The sequence below is a fragment of the Sciurus vulgaris genome (genome assembly GCF_902686455.1).
Source record: "Sciurus vulgaris genome assembly, chromosome: 7".
Lineage (NCBI taxonomy): Eukaryota > Metazoa > Chordata > Mammalia > Rodentia > Sciuridae > Sciurus > Sciurus vulgaris.
In genome coordinates, this window is record NC_136467.1 from 123,748,260 (window position 1) to 123,767,621 (window position 19,362).

At 53.1% G+C, this 19,362-nt stretch overlaps 3 protein-coding genes across 3 annotated transcripts; all 3 read right to left on the reverse strand.

The window, feature by feature from the left end:
• Positions 1-7,422: 7,422 nt before the first annotated feature.
• Positions 7,423-11,298, reverse strand: RING1 (ring finger protein 1). The gene is made up of 7 exons (XM_079147841.1): positions 11,140-11,298; positions 10,895-11,027; positions 9,966-10,126; positions 9,628-9,843; positions 8,583-8,972; positions 8,126-8,399; positions 7,423-7,844 (listed from the first exon to the last, which is right to left on the reverse strand). The coding sequence occupies exons 2-7, from the start codon at positions 10,970-10,972 to the stop codon at positions 7,743-7,745; spliced, it is 1,221 nt and encodes a 406-aa protein (XP_079003967.1). The 5' UTR covers positions 10,973-11,027; positions 11,140-11,298; the 3' UTR covers positions 7,423-7,742.
• Positions 11,299-12,946: 1,648 nt separating this feature from the next.
• Positions 12,947-15,171, reverse strand: HSD17B8 (hydroxysteroid 17-beta dehydrogenase 8). Its single transcript, XM_079147859.1, has 9 exons — positions 15,015-15,171; positions 14,612-14,829; positions 14,404-14,520; positions 14,205-14,297; positions 14,018-14,103; positions 13,827-13,911; positions 13,576-13,618; positions 13,331-13,405; positions 12,947-13,141 (listed from the first exon to the last, which is right to left on the reverse strand). Exons 1-9 carry the CDS (start codon positions 15,058-15,060, stop codon positions 13,125-13,127), a joined length of 780 nt encoding a protein of 259 aa, XP_079003985.1. The 5' UTR covers positions 15,061-15,171; the 3' UTR covers positions 12,947-13,124.
• A 122-nt stretch (positions 15,172-15,293) lies between these two features.
• On the reverse strand, positions 15,294-19,248 carry SLC39A7 (solute carrier family 39 member 7). The gene is made up of 8 exons (XM_079147836.1): positions 19,105-19,248; positions 18,396-18,801; positions 18,138-18,306; positions 17,930-17,983; positions 17,644-17,796; positions 17,358-17,498; positions 16,946-17,142; positions 15,294-16,183 (listed from the first exon to the last, which is right to left on the reverse strand). The coding sequence occupies exons 2-8, from the start codon at positions 18,795-18,797 to the stop codon at positions 15,911-15,913; spliced, it is 1,389 nt and encodes a 462-aa protein (XP_079003962.1). The 5' UTR covers positions 18,798-18,801; positions 19,105-19,248; the 3' UTR covers positions 15,294-15,910.
• Positions 19,249-19,362: the final 114 nt, after the last annotated feature.

Here is a 19,362-nt window from a genome sequence, read left to right on the forward strand (position 1 = left end):
GACTCCTGAGCTGCAGCTCCTGGAGCGGGTATCAGGACCTCCATCAGTCCTCTCTGAAATCCTGAACTATCTAGTCCCCTGCCCAGATCCTGGCATATATACATTCAGTGTTTGGGAGTGTCCAATGCTGGGTCTAGGGAATGACAAGAGTGAACATGAGCAGTACTGCCCCTACCCTCAGGGAGCTTACATTCTATGGGTAGACAGACATCAATCAAACATTAACCTACCCATGTAGAACTGAAGCTGTGCCACATACCTCCAAAGAAAGGGATACGTTGGCATGAGAGTTCTTAAGAGGGGAATTTGACCCTGACCGAGAGGGGAGGGAACCTCCCCTGAGGATGCCATAAGGCAGCTGAGGTTTGCAAATGAAGAGGAGCTAATCCCAAGAAGGACTGAGGCAGGAGCTTTGCAGGACAAGAGAACAACCTAGCCAGAGGTTCTTTGCAGGAGGAGGCACAACTTGACAGGAATGGGAGCACATGGAGTGGGGTGGGGGCAGGGTAGTGACTGATGGGTGATGACACTGGAGGGCTGGGTCTACACCTCCCAGGGTCTTAGAGGTCAGGTGAAGGACCTGAGTCTTTAGCCTAAGATCAAAGGAAAACCATCAAATGTATTTAAGAAAGATGACCAAAACAATCAGATTTGCATTTTAAAAAGCTCTCTCTTCCTTGGGTGTGCCGCTCCTATTAGGAAGGCCATTTCCAGCCTCTGCAGCTATTGCAATGATGCAGAAGAGAGCCAAAGGTCCAGATGGTGGCTGGGCCAGGGAGGCAGGGGTGGGGGTGGGCAGATTTGAGATAGATAATAGCACATAAAATTGGTAGGACCAGATGCTGGGCTCAGTATGGAGAGGCTTACACCAAGTGCCCCAAAATGCAAGCTTTTAAAGGCAGGGGTCACATTGCATGTCTGTTTGTGATATGCCTGTCCCAGTACAGTCCTTGACATGTGGTAGACTCAACATACACTTGCTGAAACAGTGAAACTGATTAGTGGTCTTCCAAGTGGTCTTTTTTACCTCTAAGTAAAAAGTTATGGTGTTAATTCTTTCTTGCATTTCTCAATTATCAACCTCTCTGGTAAATCACAGGGAGAAATCTTGCCAAGTAAGAATATACTTTGGGGCAAGTTAATACAAGAATTAAGGTCTCATTTATCCTATAACATGAACAGTAACAATAAACTTGCTGCAAATGTCCAAGCAAGTAATTCTGCTAAAGGAACTTTCTACAAGGGTGAATGATGACAATTCCCTCTTCAGTGCCAGGCTGAGCTGAGGGGGGCCAATGTGTAGGGGACACTCCTGGGAATTACTGGCTGAGTCTTTGTCCAAAGCAGTTTCCCATAATGTGAAGAGGATAACAAATAACTAATGTGCCAGGCACGGTGGTACACAATTGTAATTCCAGTGACTCAGGAGGCTGAGACAGGAGGATTGCAAGTTTGAGGCCAGCCTCAGTAACTTAGCAAACCCTTGTCTCCAAAAACAGAAAAAAGAAAAAAAGAAAAAAAAGGTTGTGTGTTCTGGGAATGTGGCTCAGTGGTAGAGAGCCCCAGGAACACACACACAACACACACACACACACACACACACACACACACACACACACACCCCAAAAACAAGTAATGTTGTAGAAGTGCACATGGCAGGACAGGACAAGTAGCACTTGTGGAGGCAACTCAGTTATCTTAGTAGCAGTAGGAAAGGATATAAATTGAACAAGAAAGGAGTGACACCCCATTTCCAGGGCTGTTCCTCTCTTTATTTTAAAAATTTTTCGGTACCAGGGATTGAATCCAGGGGTACTTAACTACTGAGCCACATCCCCAGCCCTATTTATTTATTTATTTATTTATTTATTTATTTATTTATTTATTTTAAGGCAGCTCTCACTAAGTTGCTTAGGGCCTTGCTCAGTTCCTGAGACTAGTCTCAACCTTGTGATCCTCCTGCTTCAGCCTTTGGAGTTGCTGAGGTTACAGGTGTGCACCACATGCCCAGGATCTCTGTTTCTTTCTTTTATTTTTAATTTAACTTTATTTTTAGTTGTAGATAGACACAATACCTTCATTTTATTTAATTATATGTGGTGCTGAGGATTGAAGCCAGCACCTCATACATGCTAGGCAAGTACTCTACTACTGAGCCCCAGCCCCGGTCTGCATCTGTTTCTGAGATGAATCTGTGTCTTGTCTCACATGGCCCTAATTTCCTTTCTCCCCCATCTCCACCCACCTCCCTTGACTTCTTCCTGTCCCCACTACTTCCCTGCCTTTTCCTTTACCTGTTTTCACCTTTCATTAAGAGGCCATCTGTGTGATTGGAAAGAGCAGCCTCCCCCTGGGGTTCATTCCAAGAGTTAAGTGCAACAAGCATTTTAGAAAGTTGAGGGCCTGATGAGGTGCCTATTGGGCCCAGGGAGATGGTATCATCAGACAGCAGTGCTGGGTGTAGCTTCAGCTCCTGAGGCAAGAAGGACCCAGTAGTCTCTGGCCGGTGGGGTGATGCAGTGGGGTGGGATTAATAGGGAAACTAGGATTTGATGGTGGAGGCTGTCATGGAAACCTTTGGGGATGAAGTTATCTCTTTAAACTGACCCTGTAGGGGAAATCTCAGGGAATTTGATCCATCCATCACCCAGCAGCAAGGGATTGGCTAACATTTCTCAGCTAGAGACAGGAGAAGGCAGTTTATTTTAACTTAGAAGCATGGATTTCTAAGAAACAGGGAAAGCTCTTTTCCAGGTCCCCAAGACCCCTCAGAGATTACCCTGTGGTCTAGGATGAGGTGGACCTGGCCATCCCAGCTCAGTAGTCCTGGGGAGAGTCTCTGGCCACCCCTCTCATGGGGGTAGGGTGTAGGGAGTCTGTCCCCAAGGCTGCCCCTCCACCCTCCTAGGGTGCGCAGGGTGGGTGGGTTGTGGGAGGAGGTTAGTACTGCCACAGGGAGTGTACTAGAGGTGCCTACCACAGGAGCTGTACCAGAGACTGTGCTGGCAGTCTTGCCCTCAGACTGACTGGCGCTACCAGTCCTGAGCTGTCTGAAACCCTGACACAGTGGTCAAAGTGGTGGGCCCAATTCCCTCGTGGTTCTGTTGCTGGTTTTGTAGGTTGGAACAGTGGCCGGGGTGAGGAAAGGCGTCTCATTGAATGCTGGGCGGTGCAGTAGTGGGCCGTCGCTAGCTCTGGAGGAAGAGCAGACCAAAGTCATGGCAGGTGTGGACTGACAGGGACAGTAGAACTGAGTGATGGACCCGGCATCAGGGGTATTGGCAGAAGCCACAGCCATGGCCACTGCCCATGGTACTGGAGTCATTCTCGTGATATAATTGCCATATACATTTGGAGCAGAGGAAGTGAGCCTTACTGTGGTGGATGAGGCTGGGATGGTGCCCCAAAACCCACCCACAGGTAGCACATGCGTAGGGCTGCTCGCCTGTGTGTACAGTGGCGGGCTGCAACAGGCTAGAGCTCAGGGGAGCAGCCCATGCCACCCTGGCTGCAGTGACAGGCACTCTGTTAGGGGAGGGGGAGCAGGTGTGTGCTGTGGCAGAAGCTGTGGCTACACAGCTGTGGCAGGTGTAGGGCCTGCCACCAGTGTGGGAGTGTAGGGACAGAGTCAGGGGGCTCTTTGGCTGAAGCAGTTCCCACATTGGGGCACAGAATGGGCCCCTCACCTAGGCTGTGCTGGGAGAGGTGGGAGCAGGAGGCTCCACAGTCCAAGCAGGAAATGGGCTTTGTGTGGGGCAGGGACCCTGATAGGGAAGGTTTGAAGGGGTCAGTGTGACAACTGAGAAGTAAAGGATGCTGAGTAGGGAGCTGGGGGTCTGCCCTGCCCTCTCCTCCTCCTTTCTTTGTTCCTGGCCTGAAGTCCAGCACTGGGGAAGGGGAAGCAGAGGAGACAGAGGTGGGAGATTGGAAGTTAAGCACCCCCAACTAAATAAGTAACTGGGGGTCCCCGGGGCAGGCACAGTGGTGCATGCCTGTAATGCCAGCGGCTTGGGAGGCTGAGGTAGGAGGATCGCAAGTTCAAAGTCAGCCTCAGCAACTTAGGGAGGCCCTAAGCAACTCAGTGAGACTGTCTCTAAATAAAATATAAAAACAGGCTGGGGTTGAGGTTCAGTGGTTGAGTGCTCCTGGGTTCAATTCCTGGTACCAAAAAAAAAAAAAAAAAAAAAAAAAAAAAAAAGTAACTGGGACGTCTGTCCCTCTCTTCTATACCGTGGGTTGATGGAAGAACATGGTGCATGATTTTTCCTGTGAACAGTTTACAAGGGAATTAAAGGCTGCCAGGCAAGGACAGGGTGAATAAGGGCTACAATGGGCAGAGGCTCCTGTAGGACCTCAGGTCCAGGCTCAGCTCCCATATTCAGACACAGAACCTGCTGTACAGGTTGGTGGGGCGGTGCTGAGAAGCCTGAGAGAGTGACATGGAGGTGGCAGTGGGAGTAAGGGAGACAGAAGTTCCTCCACCATTTCCCCTGCCTGGGCAGGCATTCTTCTCTTCCCCTCCCCAGTCCAGTGCCATCTCCTCTGGGAGGCCCCTTGATCACCTACCACCATAGTCCCTGCTCTGGAGGTTGGAGAACCCCCCCACCCCCACCCCCCCCCATAGAACATTTGCTGTTCACACTGGAAAGAAAGGACCAGGGCTGGGGGTGTAGTCCAGTGTTCCGAGGCCCTGGGTTCAAGCCCAGCACTCTGTGTGTGTGTGTGTATGTGTGTGTGTGTGTGTGTGTGTGTGTTGGGAGAGGGAGCCAACCTTTCACTGAGCACACACTGCAGTGGTTCTCAGCCTTGTGCGCACATCAGAATCACAGGGGGCTTGTTAAAACGTAACTGCTGTCCTCATTTCCAGAGCTTCTTACTCCATTTCCCCCCCAGTTCTGGGAATTGAGCCCAGGGGCATTTTACTACGGAGTTACACACCCAGTCTTTTACTTTCTTTTTTGGGGGCAGGGGCAGGGGGCGTCAATAAATTTCCCAGGGTCGTCTCAAACTTGTGATCCTCCTGCCTTAGCCTGCCAGGTTGCTGGGATTACAGGTGTGCACCAGTGCACCCAGCTACTTCCAGAGTTCTCATGTGGCTGATCTGGGCCCAGGTGTTGCATTTCTAACGAGTTCCCAGGTGCTGATGAGGCTTCTGGTCCAGGATCCACACAGGAAGGGCAGGTCTGTCAGGCACACCACTCTACTTGTATTATCTCACTAAATCCTCACAGAAACCTGTTAGTCTCCCCATTTTGTGTTTGAGAATTCCAAAGTAAAATCGAGTGGTTTGTGTGAGATGGAGTGGAGATTGGAACCCAGGGTGGTCTGATTCTAGAGTTCACCTTTCTCTTTACCCTGCTCCTGCATTGTTCCCTTTTCTACTAATAATGTCTTGTTCCTGAACAAAAGAGCAAAGGTCCCTTTTGTATACTTTGTATCTCTCACCTTGCCTAACTCAGTAATGCCTACTGGATTGAGAGGAATTGAAGGATTTGGGAAGGAAACACCCCAGGAGAGAGAGGGGTGGGACAGACTTGGAGCCACCCATCACTCAGAGGATGTTCTAGTAAGTCTTCCACATGAAGTCATCTAAATACATAGATATATCTTTGAAGTTCACAGTCACATGGGGGCAGGGGACGGTGAGAGAGCACCTGCTGCAGAGGAAACATGGGGAGGTGGTAAGAAGAAGAGAATGAGCCAAAGGGGAGCTGAGATGGAGGGACCAAAAGGGTGGTGGATTGTTCTACAGTGAAGCAAGAGGGGTAGGCAACAGAGACAGTGGAGGCTGTGGATCTGGTTAGGAGAGAATGAGGGAGCAGGGGAGACACTTCCACTTCCAACAAACCCTGAAACTGGGCAAAAGCCTGGTAATTCCATACTTTGGACTTCCACTTTGTAACTCATCAGGCTGCTTCCCACCTGCTTCTTTACCTTGGGGCTCCAGGAACAAGGCCCACTTGCCTCTGCCAACATGCCAGAAGCACCACACCCTGGACACTTGGATCAGAAAGAAAAGGAGTTCAGATCTCGGGTTGCAGGGAGGCTGTGCAGAAGCGGCTGCTACTAAGCGGGAGTGGGTGTTGTCTATGTCTGCCGGCACCGGGTCTCCAGGTCTGTGGTATTTGCCAGGGGCTGGCGGGTGCCACCTGCATCCGTCCACCGAATTTAAAGGTGCCAGGGACAAGGGGGAACAAATGAGAACTTCCAAGGGAGAAGTAGGGTGCCTTTCGGTCAGCGGAGCGGTGAGGGGGGACACCTAATCGACGGGGCTGGGAGGCCAAGTGAGCTTTACCTGCTCAGCTGGCTGCTTTGCCAGCGACACAAAACTGAATCAGGGGGAGGAATTGGGGCAGATGGAAGTGAGGGGGGGAGGAATTGGGGCAGATGGAGGTGAGGGTGTCAGGCACAGTGCAAACAGGAAGTGAGGGGCAAAGGGGCTGGGTGGAGGGTGGGGCAGTGCCTCCTGCAAAGGGAGTGAATCTTCCCCGAATCCCACAATGCCCTGGACTGCGCCCCTGCCCGCTCTGCCCTGGGTTTGGAGCCCTGTCCTATCCCGCCCGTGGAACTCGAGTCCTGGAGACAGCTGGGGCTTTTCTTGATGCCCCGACCTCTCTGCAACTTTCTTCTTTCAGCCGCTGCCTGGACAAGTGCTGAACTACAACTCCCTGGCGGCCCTCCCAGCACAGCCCCGCAGGCAGCGGGCACAGGCTGTGCACTCCTGGGAACTGTAGTCCGCAACCCTGCCCACCCTGCTTCCGGAGGCAGCCCGGCTCCTGGGTGGCAGGAATGTCCACTATGGGGTTTTCATTTTTTTTTTTTTTTTGTACTGTGAATTGAACTCAGGGGTGCTCTATCACTAAGCCACATCCCAGCCCTTTTTATTTTTTGAGACAGGGCCTCCCTAAGTTGCTTAGGGCATTGCTAAATTGCTGTGGCTGGCCTTAAACTTGTGACCCTCCTGCCTCAGCCTCCCAGCTGCTGGGATTACTATGGGGTTTTCTTTTCATGGTCCCATCTCCCTCCCTCTTTTTTCCCAGCTATGGAAACCAGCTCCTCAAGGTGACAGGGAACATTAGCCTCCTGTCCTGTGGGCACCTACAAACACGCTTTACTCTCGAGTCACCATTCTGCTTTCCCTTTGGCATGGAAGCTGGATTTCCTCCTGGGTGATTCAGGTTTTGAGGAGCAAGCTTTGGATCTGACTTCACACCTCCCCACTCTTCACTGTCTCTTTTCCAGACGCAGATGGTTCCTTCCTACTTTTATACCTATTTTCTAATTTGGAGATTTAGAAAAATGGAACTTAAACCCTCTGGAGCACTCCTAGACATTTCCAAGGCTGATTTGACATTATTTCGAGGCCTCCCTCCCCAATCTTCTTCCTTGTGCACCCCTGATAAACACACACAAAACTGCAGGTTTCAAAGAGGAAAAAAAGCAAATTTGTTGTTGGTAGGCGGGCATGAAGGGGAGGGCTCCTCACCTTCCCTGTCATCTGGGATAGATGGGAGGTTGGGGGCAATAGAAAAGGCAGTAGATGGGGGCGCACACCCCACTCTGTACAATATAGAAGAATCTGATATAGATACTTTGTATAAAAGCCACTTGTCCTCATTTGTGTCCTTTTGCTGGCTGGCTGGGCTGGGGGGGGGGGGCAAGGGAGATGAAGAAGCTGGGGTGGTGGGCCAGGACACAGGGACAGCCCATGGTCCCCATTCTCTGGCTGTCCCCTTGTGGGGTCACTTTGGATCCTTAGTGGGGGCATAGCAGAGCTCTAGCGGCCGGGACACCTTCCAGAACTTCTCATTCACCAGCTCCAGGGTCAGCGAGCCATTCAGCGTCTAAGGAGAGAGTGAGACAGGGAGGAGAGAAGAAAGTTGGAGAAGATGGAAAAGGAAATGAATGAGAGAAAAAAGTGACCAAGGGAGAAAAAAGAAAGTAGGAGCAAAGCAGGAGCATATGGAGCAATGGGAGAGGAAGGAAGGGGGAAGGAAGGGAGGAAAATGAAGGAGCAGGGGTGAGAAGAGGGCCATTGAGATGCGAGGTCAGGCTCTTGGCTGTGTGGCCTCAGGCTACCCTTCCCTCCTGTCCCCTGTAAGCCAGTGCCCTCAGAGGCTCTCACCGTGAATGCGCCGCCTCCAGGTGCGATGTAGATGGTGTACTGCTTTTCACTGACACCCTCCAGGCTGGGCAAAGCAGGCTCCTCAGGCCCATCACCTCCTCCGGCACCCCCACCTTCCCCACCACCCCCATCAGGTCCCCCAGTGTCAGAGGCACCCCCTCCGGGCCCTCCTGGCTCGCCCGCCTCTTGCTGTTGCCTCCGCTCAAGGGCAATGCGCAGGGCCAAGTACTTGGAGAGATGGTCCACTGTGGCATTCCCAGTTGTCTTCACATACCTGGGGTGGGAGAGAGGGCAGGTTCAGGGCATGGGAGGTTGCAAATGGGGATGGGAAGGTGGGGACTTTCCCAAAGGGCCTCTGGGTTGGAGTTGCTTTTGGGATTGGATGAACCCCATTTGTGAATGGAACTCTCTGAGCTTTGAATTAAAAAGTGGTCTGGGGAAAGTCAGGGGTCCTCACCTAGTCTGGCAGTATTCTCCCTTCTCCACGAGCAGGGGGTGGGGCCGGAACACGAGCTCAATTTCTCCACCTGGCTCCGGGGGACTGGGGGCCCCAGGAGGGCTTGGGGGGCCCAGGGTTCCCCCTCCCAGGGTGCCTCCCCTGTCACCAGAGTCTTCAGAACCGGCACCCCCACCCACCCCACCAGTTCCCCCTCCCCCTGTCCCTACACTGCTGCCCCCTGCGCCCCCTCCACGGGGTCTCTTGGGAGCAGGGCCTGGGGCAGAGTCAGGGGCTGAATCTGAGCTCACATCTTCTCCATCCCCCTCTCCCTCCCCAGGCTCTCCTTCCCCCCCACTCATCGTTGTGGTCTGATCTGACCCAGGCATCGGCCGTCTCACACGCTGGGCCCTGTAGAAGCAAGTGGTTAAGATTAGAAAGCACCAAGGATAAGGGGCTTAGAGAATTAAGAATTAACTTCAGAGAATTAAGAGGTCACGGAAATCCTAATGATGGTACCTGATATTTATTAACGCGAACAATATGCCAAGCGCCCTAAGTATTTAATCTCCATTTTATAGCTGAGGAAACAAGCTTAGAAAGGTTAAGCAATTTGAGATCATAGGACCTCACCCTCAAAGTGTGGTCCAAGGACCAGCACAGACATCACCAGCGAGCTTGCAGAATGCAGATCCGATGCAGATCACCTGAATCGGAGTTTGCATTTTCAACAACATCCAAAGGTAACGTGGACACACATTACAGAGAGGAGGCCTAGGAGGCGATTTACTCCCCAGCACGAACCCGGAGATTATGCTTGAAATCAATATACTGTTCTAACTTCTAAAAAGTTAGAGGGAGAGCTATTTTCTTTCTAAGAATAGCACTGCCAGTTGTTTACTAAGGCTGTAATTTACATCCATGATTTCCAGGTCCAACAGTAAGGCTGCGGTCAGCTGTAAGGATACTGAGGCTTAGACACTAGCAGACAGCAAAGACAGTCCAAGGACTTTGACCAAGGGACCCACCCCACCACCCTGTTGTGGCCCTTCTCCTGACTCCCCACCTGTGCATGGCCTGCATGCGCAGCCCCTCTTCAATGCTGGAGCTCAGTGCCTGCTGGTTGTGCAGGCGGCTGAGGCGGATGAGCACTCGGTCTTGATGGGCCTCATATTCCTCCCGGCTGGGATAGATCTTAGAGATCAGGGCATCAAAATTGGGGTCTGGTCGTAGGGACCGCTTGGATACAAGCTTTTTTCTGCAGGTAGGACACTCCTTGTTCCTGGAACAGGAGAAAGGAAGCCTGAGCTGTCAGTACCCTAAGTCCTGGCTGAACTAGGACCAGTGAGAGGACACCAACTCTAGGCCTCTTCACCCCATCTCAAAACAAGTCCCTCCTGTTACCCGCTCCGCAGGGCTGTGACAATGCAGTCAGAGCAGAACCGATGGAGGCACTCCTTGGTGGTCATTGTATTCTTCAGCATGTCCAGGCAGATGGGGCACATGAGTTCTGAATGCAGTGACCGAGGGGATACCGCAATCTCTGTGCCATCCATGATGGCTTCCTGGAAGCACAAGTGAGTGAAGGGTGGTGTTGGGTTACCAGGAAAGGGATTTTCAAAACAAGCAATCATAAGAAAGGAATTTTGAGAAATACAGTGAGATGGCAGGATCTGGATACCATGTGGGTCACCTGAGGAAGATGGGAATTCTTAGGTGGAGAAGAACTACTGACTTGGAGAGAATGAATAACAGAAAGGATTAGGGTCCATAAACCAAGAGGAGTTTTGGAATAGGAGAATCAGAGTTTGGTGAGAGGTCTAGGGGCAGAGGGTGGATGCCATGGATCTGTGGTTTGAAGAAGACTTAGTCAACAGAATTTTTTTTACAATGTGATTCTGGTACTACCTACATCAGAATTCCCTAGGGTTCCTGTTAAAAATGCAGATTCTGGGGGTCCACTGCACTACTGAATCAGAATGTTTGAATGCTGGTCCATGAAGTTCCATCTTAAATAAACTTCCAAGGTGGGTCCTGTATGCACTGACCTATGACATTAAACTGGAGAACGGAAGATAATTTTGGTGTCTTACTATCTTTCAAATGAAGATAGTTATATTTGCTCTAACTCTGACAGGGCTGTTTTGAGGATTAAATTAAATGTAAAAGTGCTTTAAAAGATTAAGGTGATTCAAAGGTAGGTCCAGGGAGTCTGTGAAATCAAGCAGGGACCGAGAAGTAGGGGAAAAAATGGAAAACAAGCTGTGTGATGGGGTCCGTGGATCAGGGATTTAAGGGGAGGGGTTAAGCCAGGACAGGAAGGTCCCTGTCACCTGCGGGGTCCGGTGCAGTTCATACAGACTCAGTTCCCACGTTTTGCTGGCATTCTGGGCATTCGCCGGCGTCGTCATGGTGACAGGGCACAGACCCCCCACCAGGGCTCCGCTGCGGAGGAGGAGAGGAAGGCTAGGGAGGGGGAAAGGGGAGGCGGTGTTAGGGGGGCCGCCCCTCGGGCAGACCCCGCCCCTCTAGAGACTCCCCTCTGCTCCCCCGCCCCCGCGCCGGCGCAGCCCCTCACCCGACTGCACAGTCCGCGCTCCAGCCGCCGTAGCGCCTCTCCCTAGGCCTTGACTCCTGGGCCGAGTCCGCTCGGTCCGCGGCCGCTGCTCAGACAGCAGCTCCCGCCGCCGCCGCCGCCATGGCCCGGGCGCTGGGGCCCTACGTCACTTCCGCCTGTCCCTCCACCCCCCCCCCCCCCCCGCTGGCAGACGTCACCCGCCACTCTCGGCGCGGGTGGGACGCGACTTGGACGCCGGGGTTCCCCCGCCCACGAGACGCGCCCGCCCCGCGCGAGTAACCGGCGTCCCGGGAGTCCCGCGCCGCGTAGGGACTTCGGTCTCCTCCCCTGGCTCAGCACGGTTGCGGGGCCAACCTTAGCCACCGTTCCCTACCCGGGTTCCCCCACCCGGGGCCTCCGCTTTGGAGGGCGGGGCCTGGGATTGCTCGGACCCCAGGAGGGGACCGAGGGCTCGCGAAGGGGGCCACCTCCCCCACTCCGCATCCCCTTGTGGCCTTGGGGAATCTCTCCCACACCGTCATACAACTTCTTCGTAACCTCCAGCTTGGGATCCCGGGGCGGGGGGGGGGGCGGGAAAGGTGCAAAAGAGTCTCTGTCGCCTTAGACAAGTCCTGTGAATGCAACTAGGTCCCGACGTGCTCGGGATTCCCCTAAACCCTGGGGACTTGATCCACCCTTCGCTTTGCCTCTCCCTAGACCCTCCGACCCGCTCTCCCGCTCGAGGTTTGGGGGCGGCGGCTCAGGACGTCCAGACTCAACTCTCGGCCGGAGCCATAGACTCGAGAATTGCGTTTGGACAATCAAGAGCCGCGGCCCGGGACGGGGGAGGGAGGCGCACGGGAGGAATGGGGGAATGGAGACACCACGCGGAAGCAGGGACATACACACAAGATGGGGCCCCCACTGGATAGGGGTGTGTGCGTGTGGGTGGGGGACACAAGGGACGGAATGTCTCCAGTGGGAAGTGAGCAAAAGCCTTTTCCAGGACTCTAAAGGAAGGAAACCGAGAGGAGAGGCAAGAGGAAGGAGCAGAGCGATCCCCATTGAGGACAGGGAATAAGGGATACCGGGGGAAAAAAGACCGTGAGGGGGGTTCTTTCCCCGCCAGTCTGTGCAGGGGATCCCAGACTTGGGCAGCGGCTGCCAGGGGGTGGCCTGTCTCTGGGACAAGTCAGCAGTGGGTTCCCTCGCCCCCCCACCCCAGTTGCCCCCTACTTCCCTGTCCTCTCCTTCAGTCCGTGGCCAGTCCTTATGTGGGCGCCAGAGTCGATTAGCGCGGACCCCCTCCCCTTCCTCCTCCTTCTCTTCCCAACCCCCTCCCTTCTGCTCTCCTCCAGCCCCTTTCATCGGCTGGTCCATTCCCCTAATCCTGGCCCCCTCCCCTAATCCCCCCCATCCGACCCCAAGCCGGCTGCAGCTATTGTAAGGTGGAGAGAAAGGGGAGGGGGGACTGAGAGAAAGGAGAGGGGTGGGGGAGGGCCACCTGTTCCAAGACCCCCTTCCAAGGCCAGACTGGACACCAGGATGGGGCCAAGAACAAATCACCCTTGGGGACCATAAGGACTCAGGGAGTTGGGGGGAGGGGACTGGCACTGCAGAACCAGTGAAAGGGGGTAGGGCAGAAACCCCTCCCTCCAAAAAGGCCCAGAGTGTCACGCATACACAGTGACATACACTCTTTCCTCTCACACCCGGCGGCGGAGGTTGCCCTGGGAGACCAGGCAGTGAAAGGGAACAATCCTTCGGGAAAGGGAAGAGGGGGAGGTGGGGAAGGGTCTGAGGGCTTGGACACAAGAAGAACCGGAGGTGGCAGGGAAGAGGATTTGGAATTTATTAGGGTCACAAGCACCCCTGCCTCCCATATTCAGCATTCCTGAGCCATACACTGCCACCCCTTTTGTAGCCTGGGAACTTTGAGTCCTCATCAGCAGGAGACACGGCAGAGTGGTTGGGGGAGTGAGAAGAGTCCAGGGTCCTTGAGGCAGTTACATGAAAAGACCTCCTGGGAGGGGCAAAAACATTTGGACAGATGCATGGGCGGAGAGATAAATGGGCTGGGGGTGCCCATTTCTGTTCCTGGCCTAGGGAGCCTCTGCCCTTCCCACAGTAGCTCCAGACTTCCCTCACTGGCTTTCTCATATGGTTGGAGTTCTACTTCTCTGCCCTGTCCTTCCCCATGCTAGCCTCATACCAGTGACTTCCACTGAGGCGCCTGTGATGTATCCACTGTCTTCAGATGCCAAGAATGCAACCACATCTGCGACATCTATAGGAATGGTGGGGAAAGGGCACAATCCCATTCACTTCCATAGACTCAAAGTAGCCATCAATTCTGATACCCCTCACCCACCCCAACTACTAATCCTGGTGAGACGCTCTCAAAAATATAAATCTTGGGTTCTTTTCATTCAGGCCCCCTCCCCACTCAGTGCTCACCCTCAGGGTTCCCCCAGTGTCCCATCGGGATCATTCTGGTCACCTGAAAGGAAACACTTATATGTGAGTGGTGAAAGTTTCTTTTACGGATTTGAAGATTGAGATTGTGATTTTTTTTCTTTTGTCTTCATCCCCCATACATTTATTGAATACTTACTGTTTGCCAGGCACTGTGCCCAGCATTCTCTCTCTCTGAAGCCCAGAGATTTTGGGTCTCTGACTGATTGTGTTCTCCACTAACAGCCTCCTACCTTATCCTTCACTTTCTGAGGCATTTTCTCTGTCATGGGTGTTGCAATGAACCCTGGGAGGACAGAGTTACAGCGGATCCCATGTCTGTAGAAAGGAGAGTGGTTGCTGACTCTGGACAGGACACTGACCCTTCCCTCAAGTCCCTACATGCCTCAGCGAAGTTCCCCGCACCGCTAGGTGTTTGACCAACCGTCCAAGCTCTCGGGCTGCAGTCTGTGTCAGCCCAATCACTCCAGCCTTGGATGCAGCATAGTTTGTCTGCCCGATGTTCCCCACCTACAGATGAGTCAGAGATCTAGGATGAGTAAGGAATCTCAAGGAGGGGCTCTTCTCTCTTGCTCACTTGGCCGGCTGACCTTGTCCCAACCCAACCTGACCTTTCCAATGATGCTACTGATATTGATAATGGAGCCATGACAACCACTGGACACCAAGGCTTGAGCTGCAGCCTGAGTGACTAGGAAGATCCCCTGGCAGGAGAGGGTAGTAAGGCAGAGATCAGCTGGGGTGACAGCCCTTCTCCAACTCCCTCCCCTGGTTTGGGGGACCAGAAGTCACAGGTTCAGAGGTCACCACCTTGAGGTTGACGTCTATGACTTTGTCCCAGTCATCCTCAGACATGTGGAGCAGAAACTCATCCCGAGTGATGCCCGCACAGGACACAATGACAGATGGCGGGCGAGAAAAGCTGGCCTACGGGAGGGGGGAGGTTAGATATCAAAACACCACAAAGACCCAGAGTTTTAACGGTGTGTGTGCAAGGGCCACGTCGCCTGACGTTCACCTGCACTTGTTCCAGCAGGCCCCTGGCAGCCCTGGCCTCAGACACGTCAGCCTGGAAGGCAGCGTGGTTCCCGTAGGGCGCCCCTTCCTCGCTCCTCGACCCGCCTAGCTGCCGCACCGTCTCCTGTGCTGCCGTCCCGTCCAGGTCGCAGGCGGCTACGGCAGCCCCCTCTCTGGCCAGGCGCGCACAGATCGCCCGGCCGATGCCGCTACCCGCACCTGAGGTGGGAATAAGTATGCGGAGAAGGGAAGGAGAGAGGAGCGGGCCGGGCCAGAAGTCACAGGGTGCAAAGTTAGTAAAATTCGGACAAGGTTCCAAAGGTCACTGGGGTCGAGGGGTCTGAGGGCGCTCCCCTTAACATCACTCCGGCACCCAACCCGCCCTAGGAGAAGACCCTCTGAACCTGTGACCAAGGCCAGCGCGGAACCAAGCCGGAGCTGAGGCGCCATGGCGGGCGGCGGGCGGGCCGGCACCCAAGCCCAGAGCCAATCCAAGCACACAGGGGGCGTGGCAAGGCCCAGGCCAGGACCAATCGAAGATCCACCAGCCTTAGGCCATCTGCGGCCGAGAGCGCGGGCCGACCTCCCACCGTGGGGGCGTGGCCATGCACCTCCGAAAGGGGGCCCGGGGAGTGCGGGGAGACTAGGGGCCCCATTCCCCCAAAAAAGACAAAGACAGCATGTGGGGCGGAAGATCCAAGGTCTTTATTTCCGGTCCCACCCCTCCCCTTCGATTCAAACACAATGATATAAAATGAATAGAAACGAAACAAAAAATTAGGCTTGAGATTACCAACTAATCTTCTCCCACCCCCCCCCAATCCTCCGATCACTCCCAAATCAGAACACACGATTGATGTTTACCCCCAACTCCTCCTGTCACCCCCTCAGTCCTGGGTTCAGGTCTTCCCTGAAGCCTCCACCAACAGGTGGGGGAGAGGAAGAAGGACCCTGCTTGGCAGCTTGGTCCTCTGAGAACAAGTGGTTAGGGTATACCAGGTATGCTGCCATCACCCCTTTCCCTTACAGTATTCTTCGTGGCCCCGTTTATCCCTCCAAAATCTACAATATGGTTGGGAAGTGCCCAACACTTTGGTCCCTTTGGCCTCTTATTCTCACCTCTATGACCCCTGTAAGATTGCCAAAACTTGAAGGTCCTAATGCCAAAATCACCTTTCTTCTGGGCTACAACTCCTTCCTTTGGCAGATGTCCATGGCCAGGGCCCCCAAACGCCACAGACCCCTGACTTGAGGTTAGGGGTAGAAGTTTGGGGCAGGGGTGGGGGTGGTTTATCCTGCCTTACTCGAGGTGGGCAATCAGCACCATCATGACAACTCCTGCCAGCAGCCCCAGCACCTCCAGGAGTGACTGTAATGGTGACGCCTCCCTTAACAGCTCTGGCAATACAGACACTGTTGCTACATAGATAAAACCACCTGCAGTGAATGGCAGAACCCAGCCAGGACCTGCACCACCTGCAACATCACTGCCCACTACTCCTCCTTCAGTGAGAAGGGCACAGGCTGTGCCTGCCAGTGCTCCTACGGCTGTCAGTAGTTGTAGACGCATCGCCTGGTGGGCAGAAAAGAGAAAAAGGTACTCACCAAAAGCTAAAGATTATCAGTATTTAGATGTAGTTAGTGAGGTATAGATGTGTAGGTAGGTGTAGGGTGCATGTCTTCAGAAACTATAAAACTAGGTTTAAAAAGGGGAGGAGGCGTTCCAGACTACACATTTTCCAGGAAAAAAACATTAAAAAAAAAAAAAATGCCCCCCCGCCGCCCCAGCACTAGGAATTGAACCCAGGGATGCTTAACCACTGGGCCACATCCCTAGCCCTTCTTATGTTTTACTTAGAGACAGGATCTCACTAAGTTATTTAGGGCCTCACTGAGTAGCTGAGGCTGGCTTTGAACTTATGATCCTCCTGCCTCAGCTTCCTGAGCCTCTGGGATTACAGGTGTGCATCACCATGCTGCCTTTGGCCTTGAACTTTTGATCCTCTTGCCTCAGTCTCCTGAGTTGATGGGATTATACGTGTACCATTGAACCCAACTGAAAAATTTGAGCAGAGGTCCTTCCTGTGGACCTTGGAGTCCAGTGTGCATATGACATTACCTATAAAATAGTCAGAGGATTTACAGACCACAGTTCAAGAAATACTGAATTATAGGACAAAGAAAATAGAACTTCTTCTTTCCTCATTTCTAGAGGATTTGTTGTCAATGGTAGTACAACTTGTTTGGAAACAATGAGAGGCAGTCCTGGGTTTGAAGTGAGTAAGTAGAAGCAAAGGGTTTGAAGTATCCAGGCTTGGTAGACATCATCACCAACCTGCTTTTTGCTGCAGCCAGATTGGACCAAGATGGCAAAGTCTCCAACCTCATGGGGCACTTCATGAAGTAGGACAGTCATTGTGGTCAGTATTCCCAGCCCTCGGCCTCCTCGAAAGGAAGCACCAATAGCTAGACCATCTGTGAAGTTGTGTGCCAAATCAGCAGCCAGATTCAGGTACCCGGACACACGTAGATCTTGTAGAGCAGAGAGAAAGAAAATGTTCAGAGGCACTCATCACCCCCCAGTTCCAGGTCTTGTCAGCCTCTCTCATATCTCCTCTCAGAGATCATCTCACATATATATAAGTTCCTTAGTGTTTCCCAGAAGCATAACAATATCCACAGCATATATTCTATGTGATTTACAATGGTGCCCCTTGCCCAAGCTTATCATCATCCCCAGCCCTTACCTGAACCTGTTTTTCCTTCTTCAGGGTTCTGAGGTCTCACTGGCCCATCTTTGGGCCCAGTGCTCCCTCCTCTCCTCTTCCGCAACCCTCCTGCTTCCTTTTCTTCTTCCTCTGAGCTAGGCTTCTCCTTTGAAGGATGCTCTGAGGAAAAAAAGGAGTTGGTCAGAGTGGGGAAGATAGCTTCTGACATATCCTCAAAGGGAAGTCTGTTCCACCTGACAGCCATAAGATGAGGGGATTCTGAGGCACACAAGGTCGCTTTCAGCAGAGTTGTTTCTGGGCTCACCCTGACTTCCATGTCCATGACTTCCATGGGTGGGACCATGACCATGACTGTGTCCATGTCCTCCTTTCACATGTCTCACAAATTTCTCCACCACAAGGAAGGCGACAATTCCACTGAGAACCCACAGTCCCACAGACAGAATGGGGCCCTGGCCTGGAAATGGAGGCATTGAGAGGTTATGGGAAATGTGGATTATGGACTCCTCTTCAGTGTAGGAGGTGAAGAACAGGAAGACATAGACTTTTCCCAGCACCCCAACTGCTGTACCCATATGCCTTTTCCTCACCACTGTGGGAGTGTCCATGCCCAGGCTGCTCCAGAGTGTTGTGAGAATGAGGTTCTGCAGGAAGGAAGAAAAAAAAATTAGATGAGGAAAACATGTCCCAAAGGATGTGTATATGAGGAATACCAGAATGTCAGAAATAATGGAGAAAGAACCCATTTTTCCCTAAAGAATAAGATTATATTTCGAGGCAGGGTTAGAGGTTACTTACCCAGGGCATGAGGGATAAGGTGTAGGAAGGCATCTCCCAGGAGCCCTCCAGAAGCAAAACTGAGCAAAATCTGGAGCAGAGAGCGATGTCTCGGGGAGTTTGACTCCACTGGGATAAGGAAGAGGACAAAAAATGGAGCAGCAGATATCAGCACCGTGGCCCCCAGTGCCTAGTGAAGGAGAGTCATGGGTCAAGTTTTGTGAAGTTTTCCAACAATCCAGAAACAGTCCCTTTCTACCCCATCCCCTGGGGACTCACATAAGCCCAGAGTGTGACGGTATCCAGGTTGTGTTTGATGCTTGGAGCTCCGGGCTCCCCATAGCCTCCATGATGTTCATGGTCATGTCCGTGTCCTTTGTGGTACAGGCTCTCATGGGAGTGGCCATGGCCATGGTGCAAATCCTCATGTGAATGTCCGTGATCATGACTGTGGGTGTGCCCATGCCAGATGCTCTCATGAGTGTGGCCATGACCATGGGCATGGCTGTGTCCATGGTGGAAGTCCTCATGTGAGTGCCTGTGGCTGTGGCCATGGAAGTCTTCTTGCACGTCCTCGTGCGAGTCATCATGACCCCCGTGTCCGGCCACCAGCAGCCCCAAGGCCGCCCAGGTCAGCAGTCCCACGGCCACCCAGTGGGGGTCCCGGAGGCCCCTGGCCATCACGCTGACCAGAGGGACAGAGACAATGACTCTACTTGGCCCTCAATTCTACAGGGGGTCTGCTTTATTCTGCTCGCGCCCTCCGACCACATCCACGGGATGCTCCCCCATTCCATTCTGTACCCACCCACATTGTTCCCAAGACTCGTTCTCTTTATCCCGAACCCCTTCCTGGATGTAGGGCCCCACCAAGACACCGCTCTAGCCTTTAATCAGACACTTTACAGGCTCTCTGGGCCCTCGTCTCTATGACCCACTAAATGCGAAAAGGCCTAAAAAGGACAGTAGGGAAGCAGGGAATTCTCACCGGCTCCGGGATCCTCTCCTTTCCCGTTTTGCTCGGACGTGGCAGTCACGCCTCTAGCTCCCGCGAGAACAGGAAATTCCGTTCTACCTCCTCCCTAATACCTTTACCAATATGGCAGCACTTTAGTAGCGGCGAAGCCATTCCGAGTGGCGCGCATGCGCGGACGTGGAGGTTATTTGAGGGGAGGGTGGGCGAGGCGTACTAATAAGCCGTAGGAGACCGCCTCCTCCGTTTCCAACTAGGCGAGGGGGCGGGAAC